Raw genomic sequence first — 14,802 nt, forward strand, 5'->3', positions numbered from 1 at the left:
ACTTCATTAATGTTAAAGTTGGTTTTTAAGGTTCTTTTTCTACTTAAATAGCTGTTTAAACTGTTGCTCCAGCTGCTGTTGTGTCTGGTGATTATCTCTGGGTGTGAGATAATCTTCTTCCCTTGTGACACGTGGTCACTTCTCTATTCCAGAGCCGATCAGAATGCGGGGTGTTTAATTTACAATAAACCCATCAGTCCTGTTGCTCACACTGGCTTGGTAAGGACTTGTGCAAAGTGGTAAACAAACCTTGATGGCTGCAGGTCAGCGCCATTGAAGGCAGGTATCTGTAACTGAACTCCAGCAGCAAACCCGCCCGGCATCTCGTCTATAACTCGAACCAGACGTCCAGAGCACAGAGGAGCTTTTCTTTTTCCCTGAGAAGGTGTGACACTGTGGAGCACCTTAAAACTGTCCCTGGAGATTCTTTTGGTTCACTGTGGTTGCTTTTGAGTTTTCTGAGTGACTTTTTTTAAGTCGGTTTTTACAGCCCAAATAGGCAAACTTCAATATTCATACTCATTTAAGTATAACACAGCACAGGCGCCAACCACAGACTTCCCTAAAGTCAGACATGTTCTGCGATTAGATACACCTCACTTTTTAAAACTGAGACATGCGTCTGTCTGTTTAACTTCTGCTTTCTACATGAAAAAAGCACATCTAAAAAGAGCTGTATTTTTAGCAAACTTGAGACAGGTTCGCGCCAGACCTCTTTACCCAAAGTTACCTTTTTGGCCACTGCTATGTCGAATTTTGGAGCCAGACATTAAAATTTTTGATAAATTGGGTGGAGTGCTGCACATTGCTATAAGAAATAAAAGTTAATCCACTGGAAATGTCTCTGCAGCACTAGAGAAACTGATATATGTTTAGCACAAGGAGCTATTTTTGCACACATCATCTGTATTTCAGCTCAACCGAATTCACAACTGCTAATGGACATACTGATCCTTCTTCAGCGGTCAGTGGTTACATATGTAACCAACACTACCTTGTTTTTTTCACTCAGACTTTCTGAGAAACAAACTCTAAAGCGGAAGATTTCAGATAGAAGATGAAAGGAGGTCCTGCAGAAATTTTCAATATAAGCTCATCCAACTCATGATCTGTCACAGTTCACAGGTTGCTGTCTTTGGTGAAGTACAGAAATAAAGTTGTGTCCACTGAGGCGTCAAGGAGACTTGCAAACAGTCATATCTGGCAAAAATGAATCTCATTCAGCAATAAGAAATCAAGATGACTGTTTAAAAGGACACAAGTGCTATGCAGCAAAGTAAAACTTCAAGCTATCACATCACTGTCCCCCCGAACAGAGGGAGTAAAATCAGTTCTGTTTGTTAGTGATCTAACATCCAGTTTTCAAGATACTGTGTTCAAGTTTTGTGTGATGGTAATTTTGGTGAAAGTCACACCAAATCTTAAAATAAGTAAAAACTTTATATGAACCCACAATTTTTATGGATCGTCTTAAAACTTCACAGCAATATACCAGGCCTCAGGGGACATAAGTACCTAGGTTAGCTAAGCATTTGACCTTGACTGCCATTGTTAGGGCCCAAGGTCAACTTTGACCTTGGGCCCTAACAATGGCAGTCAAAAACTGATATATTGAGTAATATATCATATGAAAGGGCATGGAGAGAGCTTTACAACACACCATTGTATTTTTTCAATGTGATGCCCTACAGCTTGTGCATCCAGTAGGCACAATCTTCTGTTAACGGCTCTGCTAAATGGCTTGAAATTAACAATGTTCAGTATACAAGGAGAGGGAATTTAAGTAAACTCCAAGTATTGTACATGATGTATATGCTGTGAAAAGCTAAATGACAGATGTGATTTGAGATTTTTTTGAGGTTTTTTTAAACATTAAACGGACAATTCACTAAATGGCACCTGCTAAAAAGCCTCCCTGAGGGAAAATTTAGAAGATCTTCTATTTTAAAACTCAGCTCCACACCTGACACACTGTATAATACTGATGGTCTTTACTTGTCTTTGTCAGGTAGGAATTTTGTGGAAATCACTCAGAGAGAGGCCAGAGATGCAGGTTTCTGACAAATAATGCAATACATGTTCAAAGTATCCTGAATGAAGCCGCCAAAGGTCCACTGTGAAACAGGAAATCCCTGCAAGCCCTCTTTACATCCATGCGTGATTCTCATTTCCCAGTGTGGCACTCAGTGAAAACAAGTTTCAAAGCAGGTCAGTGACAGCAGCTCTGACCTTAAAGTGAGCACTGGGAGAGGCGCTGGCGTTTTGCCCGGGGACACTCGAGGAGAGCATCTGGTTGTTGTGGGAACGCAAACCTGCAACCTCCCACTCAAAGGTTGATCTCACACAGACTAGCTGCGCTTCTGCTGCTGCTCAGATTTAAATCTGGTTCAGATGTTCCTGCCGATGACTCCGCCGAGGATTTCAGGTCATGCGAGGCCACTTGAGAAGCCGCCTGCAGAGTGTGGGTGCACCTGAATGACACTGAGCGTGCTCTATGTGTTAAAACTGTGGCGTTCGACCCTTTAACCTCCTGATTTCTGGTCTGAGGTTGCAGAAAAACACAAGCCAACACAAACCGCGTAGAAACACAAAGTACCAAGCAGGAAGCTTGTGGACTGGTTATTAGCTGATATCTCATATGCAAAAAGTAGTAGAATAAAACCACCTGTCACACAGAAAAATTTGATTCAAATTATGAGATGAAAGGACAGAAATCTCTCCCTGTTCGCTACTCACTTTGCTTTGCATTTTCAGCTTCGGCTTCTTTTAAACATCTCTAGGGAACTGCTAGCTTGGTGTCTGAAATGTAAATTAAATGTAAATTGATGGGGTTTTATTTGCTAGACTCTCACTTTACCTGGTGGGGTTAACTTTTATGTTCTTATAGGAAAAAGCAACAACAGGTTAAAGGACTAAAAAGAAAAAACAAGCCAAAAATATACCACAGATCAACCCACGAGTTTCAAGAGAGTATTTCTTTTCTATAAAGCCTTAAAAGCCTGGTTTTGCAGTTCTAAACATATAATTACCGGGCACATGTGCTCAAACACAGACTGAGCAAAGCCATCTGTGATATCTGTGTGACTGTGATTGATGAGATGAAGTGTAACAAAAAAATGACAAACGTGACTCTAAAAATAGCAAAACCTGCAGAGCAGTTATTCCTGGACTTCCTGCTCTCACATCTCAAACATGCATACACTTGAAGAAAATACGGACTGGGTACATGCTAAAGATACTCATCTGTAACTCAGAAAACTGTCGGTGTGATTACTTTGTTGTGATCTTGTCACACATCTACAAGTTCTCTCTCTCTCTCTATCTCAGCCCTTCAATCAGCTCCCGTAGTAAGGAGTTGACCTCCAGGGCAGTCCCCCGATAACCTCTCGTGTTAAGAAGTCCAACTTTATGTTTACAGGTTGACTCTAATGAACAGCTTTGGTCTCTTTAGCTGAGTTCTCCCTCCTTTACACCTGTAGGCAGGTGAGTTATTTTAACTTTGGCACATATAGGGCCTTGGGGATAGACACGATGCACATCTTCAGCCTCACCTCTGGTGCCAGTGCCCCTTTTTAGATTTAAATTGCGTGTGGACATTGAGGGTTCTGGGGAGGAGCTGACGCCCGATATTGTCTGGCAGAGGTTCTTCTGCGCCATATGCACTGGCTCGCTGGATAACTGGGGCCCGGGCCTCCTCCCTGCCTGCTTCTGTTCCTGGGGGTGGGGCTGTGGCTCCCTACACCCACTATTAGACACTACATGGAGAAACCTTATGAATACAAGCAGGCTCACACACACAGGTTCGCACAGACACACAGTATCTTGGGCTGCCTCTGCCTCTAAAAATATTTCATATTATTAGCACTCTGTGATGTTTAGTAACATTGTCACTGTTATTTATGCATATTTTGGTCGTTGCTGTGGTTTCTCTTTCTCCCTTTTACTTTCAAACCGTCGTCTTCTATTTTTCTCTCCTTCTGTTACATCGTTTTAATTTCGTTACTTCTTATTTTTTCTTTTGCTTTCTTAAACTTACTCATGTGGCTTTTGTTAAGGCTCAAAGGTAAGGGTCACTCTGATTAAATTTAAATCTAGGTGTGCTAAAGGAGCTGGAGTCGGTGAGCTGGACCGCTCAATCGTGCCTTGTAAAGCATTTTAATGCAATTACCAGATTGATAACCTGGTTCCTGTGAGGCTATATGCACTAACAGATCATGCAAGAAGTCTGTGCATGAGTGTTCATGAGTGAAATTTTAGTTTTTGGTTAGTCTTAAACCTTACTTATTAACATATATCTATAAAGCTAACAAGCTAACTAGAATTAGCTTAGTATTTCAGCCACTCATCCAAATATGGTCACTTCTGGCTCCAGAAAAGCTACATGACAGCGCACTCCAAAAACCGAGAGGCTGAAAACTCTCTTTGTCATCTGTCTCCTTGCAGGCTCTGATTGGCTGTTGTTAAAGTTTACCAATGTGTGGAATTGCAAAACCCTCTCATTAACAGCACAACTACACAAACATGCGCACCAAAGTCCCACAGCAGGTTTGCACTTCACATGTCATGACAGGTTAATTGGAGATTACCTTGCCCAAAACTCCCCAAACTCTGGGCACATCTTAACCCATGATAAAAATGTTTTAGACCGAGGCCGTTTGAAAACACCAACAAAGTCCCAGAAAACTGAAACAGATACTGAGCTCGCAGCAATGGTGCTACTTTGTAGTCATGTACTGTTTACAAGGAAACCTGCAGTGAGCTTAGATTGAAGAAGTTATTTAGATGAGTGATGGAACATTTCTCTCACTGATGAACAGGATCAACTTTCTAGGATTTCCTTATCTGGATACCTGAGCATGCATCAACAGATCAACATGATCCACTAATTATACTAACAAACCATCACATCCCAACTGACCCAGTGCTTTAACTACAGCATAGCAGCTAGAAAGTTTTCTTCTTGCTCTTGAGTCAAAAACAGATCAAAATGACAAAGTCATGACTGAAATTCATTACAAGTACAAAAGTATTGCACTGCACAGGTGTAGAAACCAAGCAGCTAGCCATGCAGTCTGCCTTTACAAACATTTGTGAAAGAAGGGATCATTCTAAAGAGCTCAATGAATTTGAGTGCGATGCTGTAACAGCATGCCAGTGTTGCAACAATTTAGTTTATGTAATATTTCCCTACTTATTATTAAACCCACCATCAACGTTATTGCAAAGCAGAAGTTTTTAGAACCACAGCCACTTAGACCACATGCCATTATAGAGCAGAGTGTGCGAGTGCTGAGCTGCATCATGCATAAAACTCTCCAAAACCTCCTCTGGCATTAACATCAGCGCAAAGTCTGTGCACCAGGAGCATGGCTTTCTTTTACCAAGCAGCCCCTACAGGTGTAATGTGCACATAAGTGAATGTTTTTTTCCACATAGTGTTCTTTTTACATGTTTACTTATAAAAGACTAAACTGCATTTCAACAATAAGAGCAGGCTACTATGAATTATGTTAAATTCAGACTCAATGAAACTGTGCTGAGACAAGGCTTTAGTGTCTGTTTATGTCTGAGTTACATCATGTTTGCACCAGTTCTGCTTTTATGCAATAATTTCATCTCGTAGGCTTTTAACCATAGATTTGTCTATTGTGTGTTTTAAACAAGTTAAATAAGGTGGGGTTGAATTGCTGTGTGATTGCCGTCTATACACCATTATACATAAATAAATACTGCATATTTGCTTGCTAGAGGCTGGACTCAAGATTAAAGTTGACAAATTTCCTTTAGCAATATAAAAGAAAACATGACATCAAATATTAATCATAAGCCATGGTCATTTCAAGAAAAAAAAAAAATCAGTCAGCAGCTCCCACCTGACCCCTCACAATCAGCTGATTTTAACCTTTGAAACATTACACAGAGCTCAAATCTGACTATGTTAGAAAACCACTGTGACCCAGAAGGAACTGCAGCAAGATGAGTGTGGTATCAAAATGTAGGTAAAAGGGAGACCTTTCATATGCTGTAACTTGTTTTGAGCCACCGCCTATCCCACATGTTTACCCAAACTACAGCTTTTGTATTTTTCTCCAGTGACTTATGAGAAAACTGTTCAAACGTCCAGGGTAAAGGTGCTTGTCTTTTAGCCCTGAATATGGATATGAGGTCTCAAGACTCCCTTTTTTCCCCCAACAAAGTTGAGAAAACCTTCCCCCATCCTTTCAAAGTCTCAGGGCCTTCAACTTGGAAAATATTCATAGCGTGAAGCTAAAATTTAACATGGATATTGTGCTTTTTTAAACAAAAACAAAAAAATCAGCTGATTATGAGAAAGTCAAGCGGCAGCTTTGCTCAGCTATGACTGATTTCATGTGGACTGACCTTAAAGTGAGTGCAGCATGACTTCACTGTGTTACTGTTTAAAAAAAACAACTATCTATATCTAGAAATGACATTAGGAACCAAACAGCCTGCATCTCTAAACTTTGCTGTGATCTTAGACGTTAATTTTGTAAACACGCTTGCAGTCTAAAATGTGAAATACAGCAAGGGGGTGCAGGAAAAGTGACTTTGCTGTAACTATTAAAAGCCTGCAGCCTCTGTGGGAATGGCTGTAGGCTGAATGGATGAGCTGTAAGTGTAACACGTATGTGTAAAGCACGGCCCCTGATGAAGCCCTGCTTGGCTAACCCTGCTGTAAATAAGACATCTGCTTCCAATAATACTCCAAAACACGACATATCTGAAATCGAGGCGAGATGGCTATCGCTGCATTCCTCACAGCACAGCTCCCTGCAAGAACAATGAGCGGCCAGTGTTGTTGCCGCTCGCTTTATCTGCCAGATCTGTCCTGGAAGGGGCGTGGACTGTAAATATGAGTGTGTGTTACGTGTGTTTGTGTCTGAGAGAGAGAGAGAGAGAGAGAGCGGGGGGGGGGGGGGTCAGGAGGGGGTGTGTTGGACTCAGAGAAACACTCCCCTGCATTCACACAAAGGCACTTTTGTCTCAGACGCGCCAACGACACCTTTTCAGAACAATAGAAACTAAAGATGATTTTGGCGCCTGTTCCCTGCTGGAATTAAGACACCAGAGCCAATATCATACCTGCAATTTAACACCTGTTTCACAACCCAAGTATGAAAGAGCTCAGTGAAAGAAGCACCCGAGTTGATCTGGAGTTGTTTGCCAAGTTCAGTGTCTGTTCATAGTTTTCTTTTGGGGTCATTTCTTGTGTTTCTTAGTACTTTTCCAGCATCTTCCCTATCTGCCCCAACCTCTCCTTGTCTTTGTTCCTACTACTGCAGTTAAAATTGAGGAAAAATCTTCAACATAAAGATGTCCTTGTTCTTAAGTACGTGCAGGATTTATTAACCCCCATGGGCTATGTTAGTTACTCTGATGTCTCAGTTCGCCTTTGCTGGTTGACAGTCTCCACACTGAGACCAGAACTGTGACTTTAACTGTGAAACATTAATTTAGTGAAAGGCTGTTATGATTGTTTACTGTAGTTTTAGTCCTTGGTTTGTCACTAATAGTGTTATTTATTTTAGATATTCTGCTCTTCTTTGTTCTTCCCAGGGATTTTATTTTTTAGAAACTGATCGATATATTAGCAGGGCTGATATGTAAGCCCATATTAGTTATTAACGATTTACCTGTATCAGCATTCATAACGGAAATTAAATGAAAATTTAAAAGGCAAAAAAAGACAAGAGAAACATCCTTTAGGCATGTTATGAATGTTCATGTTATGTAGTTTTGGCATTGCACAACTTCCCTGTTGGGCGCACGTGTTTGGAACGCTACAAACAACCAGCTGACGAGAGCAAAGTTGAGAAAAGCATGAACAAATTTTTTTAAACAACATTAGAAATGTGAGGGAGATCTGTTTATGTTTCATGTGTCTGAAAGACAAAAAAATATCGGCCGATATATCAGGTTTTTATGATAATCAAATATCGATATTGGTCTCAAAAAACTTCAATTGGGCTGTAACTTTTTAAAAAATTGAAATAGTTTTTTCTAGTTTATCTCTATGAAGCGGTTTGTAACTTTAAGAAAAGTACTTTATAAACTTATGCCATTATAACCACACAGTTGTTTTTAAATTATTCCAGGCCTAAACTGACATCCTGACAGGCTTAAGCACGGGATAATTTGGCATTTTTAAGACTTTTTGTTAGGCACAAGCTACAGCTGTTAAGGATATTTTCCCACCGTTCCAGGAAAAATAAAAAATACAAATCTGGAACTTTTAGAGACTTTCAGTTCTTCATCACACTCATCACACTGTTTTTAACAATTATTTAATGCAACACAACACATCGCATACTCATAAGAAATGAAGTGGGACTTTCTCAAATTACCTGCTCCAAAAGTCCCATTAATCCAAATGTTGGCTTTATTAGCCAACATAAATATGCCTATATGCTTTTACTCCAAGGACTCAGTGGCATCATGATGTTTTGACCTTGATATGACAACCAGGAAGTGAAAGTTGGGACGTTCGTGTTCGTCACATGTCAGTCCTAAGAAGAAACAGTGCCTCTGCTGAAAGCTGGCCCATCGCATAGAGCACCAAAACAAAACCTTAGCAGCAACATCTAACCATTTTATTCCCATGTGAGTTCAGTCTCAGAGCAGTTAGCAGAATCCTTAATATCCTTAGCTTGTTTACACTGTTTTTTTTTTACAACATGAACCACAAACCATGCTGCTGTAGAGAAGGTAAACAGACTGGTATTTACATTGTGCTCTCCTACTTAATTTTTAGTGCTCAAAGCACTCTCTCACATGCCTCTTTCACACAAGTGCTTTTTAACTTAAAATTCACACACTCGTACTCAAATGGATGCATCAAAGGCAGCTCAGGGATCAGTATTTTACCCAAACATACTTCAACATGCAGGCTAGAGGAGCCAGGGATCAAACCAGCAACGTTCTGATTGGTAAATGACCCACTCCACCTCTTGAGTCACAGCCACCCAAAACTTTACACCCCATCCACTACTAACCAGGGTCGACTCTGCTTAGAGATCGGCAGGTTCAGGGTGGTATGGCTGTAATCCAAAGACCCCCTTCTAAAGGTTCTTTCCTGGACTTTCAGGGTTTAAAAGGAACCATGGTGCTAAAGAGGACCAGTCTGAATTATCTTAGTGCACTTTTGACAATTTAAAATCAACAGTGGTGCTATAGAGAACCAATCTAAAGGATTTTTAAGGGTTTAAAATGAACCATGGTGCTACCTCCTAAAGTTTCATTATTGTACTACTATGAGAATAACCATAAATAATAGGTTCTTTACTGGATATTTCAGGGTATTAAGGGACTGAAATGCTACAGAAAAAAACTTTTTAAAGGTTTTTAATGACCCACGGTGCTACAGAGAACCTCTTGAAGGTTCTTCATTGCTCTTTAAAGAGTTTAAAATGGGTCATCGTTCATTGGAGAACCCCTCAAGAATGCTTTGGTGTTTTCCCGTCCTGCAGCGAGAGAGCCGGATGTGACACTAGTATGTCCCAGTGGCAGCCAGCGGTACTGCAATGAAATAAATTCCCAAGTGAGGCTATTATGCTGAATTTGGAATGCCTTAGTTTTACATTCACAAGGCAATTTGTAAAGTCCAGGAAAGTTTTTTTTTTTTTGCTTTGACGCACCTAAAAAGTAACCGTTATTCAACTGAATTGGCACCACTTTGAAGTCCAGTATCCAGCTGCAATAAAACATCTGTGGGAAGGAGTCAAGTAGCCTCCTCCAACACCTCTGGGACGGAGTTTAACCCCAAAACGGAGCAGGCCCTCGTTTCCTAACATCACTGCAAGTTTCTGCAGCCGGCTCCAAAATGTGGAGGCTGATACGTCAAGAACGCCTGCAAGCATTTCTCATGCAGATGTCCAAATACTTCTGGCTACTCGTTGTGCAATTCAACCTTCTTGTTATTGTTTTACAACTTTGTACAATCCATCCGCCGTCTCTTTGTCTCTGTCACACATGGACATTACCATAAATTTAAATGCTTCCCTTGTACAATACAGTGTAAACATAAAGGTACACTGCCGCAGGGCAGGCTGCTGTAACGCCGCCTCCAGACCTCTCTGTGGGCTTAACTGACTCTCACACTCACAACTCCCTCACTCAACACTGTTTCCTGAAAGAAAAAAGAAAAGAAAGACAAACTTTTCCTAAAAACTGAACATGGCAGACTTACGTAACCCTTTGCGTGACACTGAACTATGTTAATTTGAGTGGAGGGAGGGAGGGAAAAAACAAACTCCCCTAAAACACATAGAGAGAGAAGGAAAAAGACAGGAAAAAAGTATGTTGTGGCAGTCGGAGGAGGAGGAGGAGAAAAAACAGAGCGAGTCTCAGATTACGCCATCCTCCCTCCCTCCTCCCTCGTGGAAACATTGCGTGAGAGCGCTCTACGTCCTGATTATGATTAATGCAGGTAGTGCCACACACATACGCACACATACACTGAAACCGCGGTTCTGGCTGGGTTCTGCCGTGGGTCCCTGCTCAGGCCTGTGGTTCTGTACGGGGCAGTTAACACTCCGTCTGGCTTGTTAAAGCTAAAAATCACAAACTGGTAAAAATCACAGTGAGGAGGCCAGCGTGGCTGAGAGCAAAGGGTTCTTTATGGCACAGCAAAGGGTGTCGAACAATATATATCCCCAGGACGCTTTAGAGAACCCTTCTAAAAGTTCTTTATAGCACTTTTAATGGATTGAAATGTCCATGCTGTTATGGAGAACCTTTCTAAAGGTTCTGTGCTGCACTTTCAAGAGTTTAAAACAAGCACTTTGATACAGAGAACCCTTCTACAAGGTCCTTAAAGCACTTTTAAGGGTGTAAATGATCAACGGGGCTATATAGAATCTACAAAGAACCCTCTAAAGGTTCTCGCCTGCATGTTTAAGTGTTGGAAATTAACACTGATTCTATAGAGAACCAATCTAAAGTTCTTTCCTCGATTTTCAGTGTTTCGAATTAACTATGTCCCTCCTGGAGAATCCCTCTGAAAGTTCTTCACGGGAGTTGTTTAAACTGAACCATGGTGCTATACAGAACTTCTTTAAAGGCTCTTTACAGCACTTTAAATATGGTGATAGAAGGTTATAGAAGATCCTCTACAAAGGCAACAACACAACTAAGGATATCAGCTGAAATGCAACAGGATGTTATGGTGCCCCATGATGCCTTAGAGGACTCCCATACAGTGGCCCATGGTGCTACTAAGTCTTAACAGTATGGTTAAGGGTCTATTATTAACTTACTGAGCATTGTTCTCTGGAGAGCCTGCAGAGCAGCGTAATGTGTCCAAGACTCAAATACAGTGCTTTATAAAAACTCTCCAAAGTTATTTACACCCCTATGAGAGGTCTGATGAGGATACTTCAGGATGGTGTTTTCGAGAACCTCTAGAAAAGCACCTTGAATAATATAAGTAGAACAATTAGAGCCTGGTGCTTTATATAACCTCTAAAGGGTTCTTTCCCAAAGGGTCTAAAATAGACTTACATACTTGTGGTGACTTTGGAAACAGCAACACCATCTACTTGATCCTTTAGACATCCTCACTCCTATACAGTATCTTCCATCCATCAGCACCACAGGGGGCCTCTAAAGGATCTTTGAAGCAGATTTATTAATGTTTTTTAAACTATGTGGCCATTGCGTACCAGAGTACTGGATTACAATCAGAAGGTCGATGGTTAGAGTCCCAGCTCCTCCAGTCTACAGAAATCACATGAGCACCAGTTGGTTTAAGTGTCAATGAAGAGATTTTTTTCCCACTAGTTTACATCCAGTTTGAATTGTTGTTTCTTTAAGAACATTCTAGTTCAGTGGCAAGAGAAAAGTCCACTTCTAGTGGTTTATTCACAGCAAAATTCATGAGCAATAAGCCTATCATTAGTAATATCTCTATTTTTTTCACTTTAGAGGGCTGGGCAATCTGAGGGCTCTGTTCTTCTGTTTTTGTGCAAAGAATAACTTTGTGGTTCCCAAACTGAAGACCTCAGGGACCTGCAGCAGCGCTCGAAGGGCTTCTAACAAGTCCTGAAACATCATCTCTGACAAAGCACAGAAGAACAAAGATTCACTGTGCTTGGCTTCCCTACAAAAACGGGATAATGAAATGAGCAAAACTCCGTCCAAAAATGGTTCCTTCTCTATGCAGAGGTAGTTTTCAAATTGCGCCGTTGGGGGGAGGGGGGGGGGGGGTTCTGAGGCGTCCTGATTGGGGAATCAAGAGGGAAACAAAGATACTATACATATATTAAAATCATAAGTAGAATCACAGGAAGGTGGTACGATGAGATTTCTGATGTGGGGTTTCAGTCTTTACAGTGTCAACCTCCCCGCCTACAGGGCACACTCAAACAAAAACTCAAAAGATAAATCCCAGTTCAGCACCATCCACTTCTGAGGAGTCCTTTAAGGAGTTTTTAAAGGCCACAGATCAGTCTAGGAAGGCCAGCTGTCCTAGATGGTATAATTAGATTTAAATGATACTGAAGCAACAGTTAACTTTATTCTCCACGCAGTGCTGCTGGACCTCAGCACTTCACATTACCTCGCGGTGGCTGGCCAGCATTGCATAACCACTGCAGGGGAAAATAGACTTTATAGCCTTATGGATTCAACAAGCCAGCTACTATTGCACACACACACATAGAGGGCACAAACACGCTTATTACAATGTAACGCAGGCTATAATACAGGAGTAGTGCAGGGATGTTTGCACAGCTGCACCTAAAAAAAAGGAAAAAGAGATCCCTGGTGTTAGAAAGCTTCACTGTGACATGTATACGTGCTTTGGGGAGAAAAACACACAGATTGTTGCTCAATATAAACATTAAAAGCCACCAAAGCGAGGTGTTTTAACAGGATTACACGTCCTAGCTTCTATGGAAGGTCAAAGGGACTGCCCGTACTGGCACAACTGTAGTATTACATTAGTAAACAGTAAAAAGCGTTATAAAGCTGGTATAAACCACAACACGGAGCTCATAAAGTGCAATAAAACGTCTGTCTTTAGCTCTCCGGTCACCTCAGACACCTCAGAGTGCTCGGAGGTTTTGCTTTGCGGTGTTTGGGGAGTTGACTTACATTTTCTGGACGGGCTTCTTCCGTTTCTTCGCGGCGTAAAGCGCCGTATTCGGCAGCATGTTGAATTCAGAAGAAACAAAGTGAGCTACAAGTGGCTTTATCCCGGCTTTATGTGCGCGTTAACAGGTCCGGGCGTGTTCAGAAGACTCGCATGCCCTCGAAAAAACTGAAAAGGAGACGATTAGAAATCCCCCCCTCCTCTCGGTCCTCGACAGCTTCGCGTCCCGAGTGCCTCTCAGCCGAAAAAAAAACCTTTTTGTTGTCTTTAATCGAAACAAGCCTCTGGTAGAAGTTCAAAACTACCACAACTTTTTATTTCCACGACGTGTAGGCCTCCTCGTCCGAGATACGGGCGAGTAAAGCGACTTTTAGTCGTTAAAAGAGTGAAAAGTCCTCGGAGTAGTTTTATGTAAGTCCTCGGGCTGCGCGTCACCTCCGTAGTGATTTGACAGGGCCGCTCAGCCGCCGCGCGCTCCCGTGGCGGTGAGTGTGAATGTGTGTGTGTGTGTGTGTGTGTGTCACTGTAACGAGAGAGCAGAATATTTAAGGTGGTCCAAATGTGGGCCAACTGAAATACACACCGCAGCCGAGGAATGGTTAGGAAACCGCATTCCAACCGGGAAGACCTTAAGGACTGTTTTTTTTTTATTGTAACGCTTGTATAAGGCGTTTACTAACAAAATAAATAAAAAGTTAGTCTTTAAATAATATTTATGCTCATAATTACAATTACAGTTATTGAAAAGCTATATATGTTAATATATGTATATATATATATATATATATGTATAGAGAGAGAGAAATATTTTCTGATATTTGCATTTATGTACAAATTCTTCAATACTGTTAACATTTTTATGAAGCCCAACAGACAAAATAAAATTTAATATTTACTTATATTATGTAAACTTATGATGTAATACTTAAAAGTTGATACTATGGATGCATCAGCAGGGATGATGAGACAGAGTACAGGGCTGTGGTCGACTCCTTTGTCACGTGGTGTGAGCAGAATCATCTGCAGCTCAACGTGGCAAAGACCAAGGAACTGATCGTGGACTTCAGGAAGACCAGGAAACACTTGACCCCTGTTTCAATCCAGGGGGTCAGTGTTGACATTGTGGAGGACTATAAATACCTTGGAGTACACATTGACAATAAACTGGACTGGGCTAAAAACACCACAGCACTTTACAGGAAGGGCCAGAGTCGTCTCTATTTTTTGAGGCGACTGAGGTCCTTCAACATCTGCCAGAAAATGCTGAGGATTTTCTATGAGTCTGTGGTGGCCAGTGCGATCCTCTATGCTGTTGCATGCTGGGGGAGCAGGCTGAGGGTCGCAGATGCCAACAGACTTAATAAACTGATCCGTAAGGCCAGCAATGTTGTGGGGATGGAGCTGGACTCCCTCAAGGTGGTGTCGGAGAGGTGGATGCTGTCCAAGATAAAGACAATGTTGGATAACACCTCCCACCCACTCCATGACATGTTGGTCAGCCACAGGAGCTCGTTCAGTGAGAGACTGAGATTACCGAAAAGCACCACTGAACGACACAGGAAATCATTCCTGCCTGTGGCCATCTCCCTGTACAACGCATCCACTTAACACACTGTTTGCTGCTACAACTACACATGTTTCTTTTCCAAATATTTATTTATAAGTGACTTATGTATGTATGTATGTATATA

The 14,802-nt window shown here is 41.5% G+C and overlaps 1 protein-coding gene across 1 annotated transcript in view; it reads right to left on the minus strand.

The window, feature by feature from the left end:
* The window catches only part of ahr2 (aryl hydrocarbon receptor 2), a 98,005-nt gene extending 84,402 nt beyond the window's left edge, over positions 1-13,603 (minus strand). Inside the window, exon 1 of the mRNA XM_082525442.1 lies at positions 13,114-13,603. Coding sequence (XP_082381568.1) covers positions 13,114-13,172 — 59 coding nt within the window. The 5' untranslated portion in view covers positions 13,173-13,603. The remainder of the gene's footprint in view (positions 1-13,113) is intronic.
* Positions 13,604-14,802: the final 1,199 nt, after the last annotated feature.

The sequence above is a fragment of the Aulonocara stuartgranti genome (assembly GCF_965226115.1).
Source record: "Aulonocara stuartgranti genome assembly, chromosome: 23".
NCBI lineage: Eukaryota > Metazoa > Chordata > Actinopteri > Cichliformes > Cichlidae > Aulonocara > Aulonocara stuartgranti.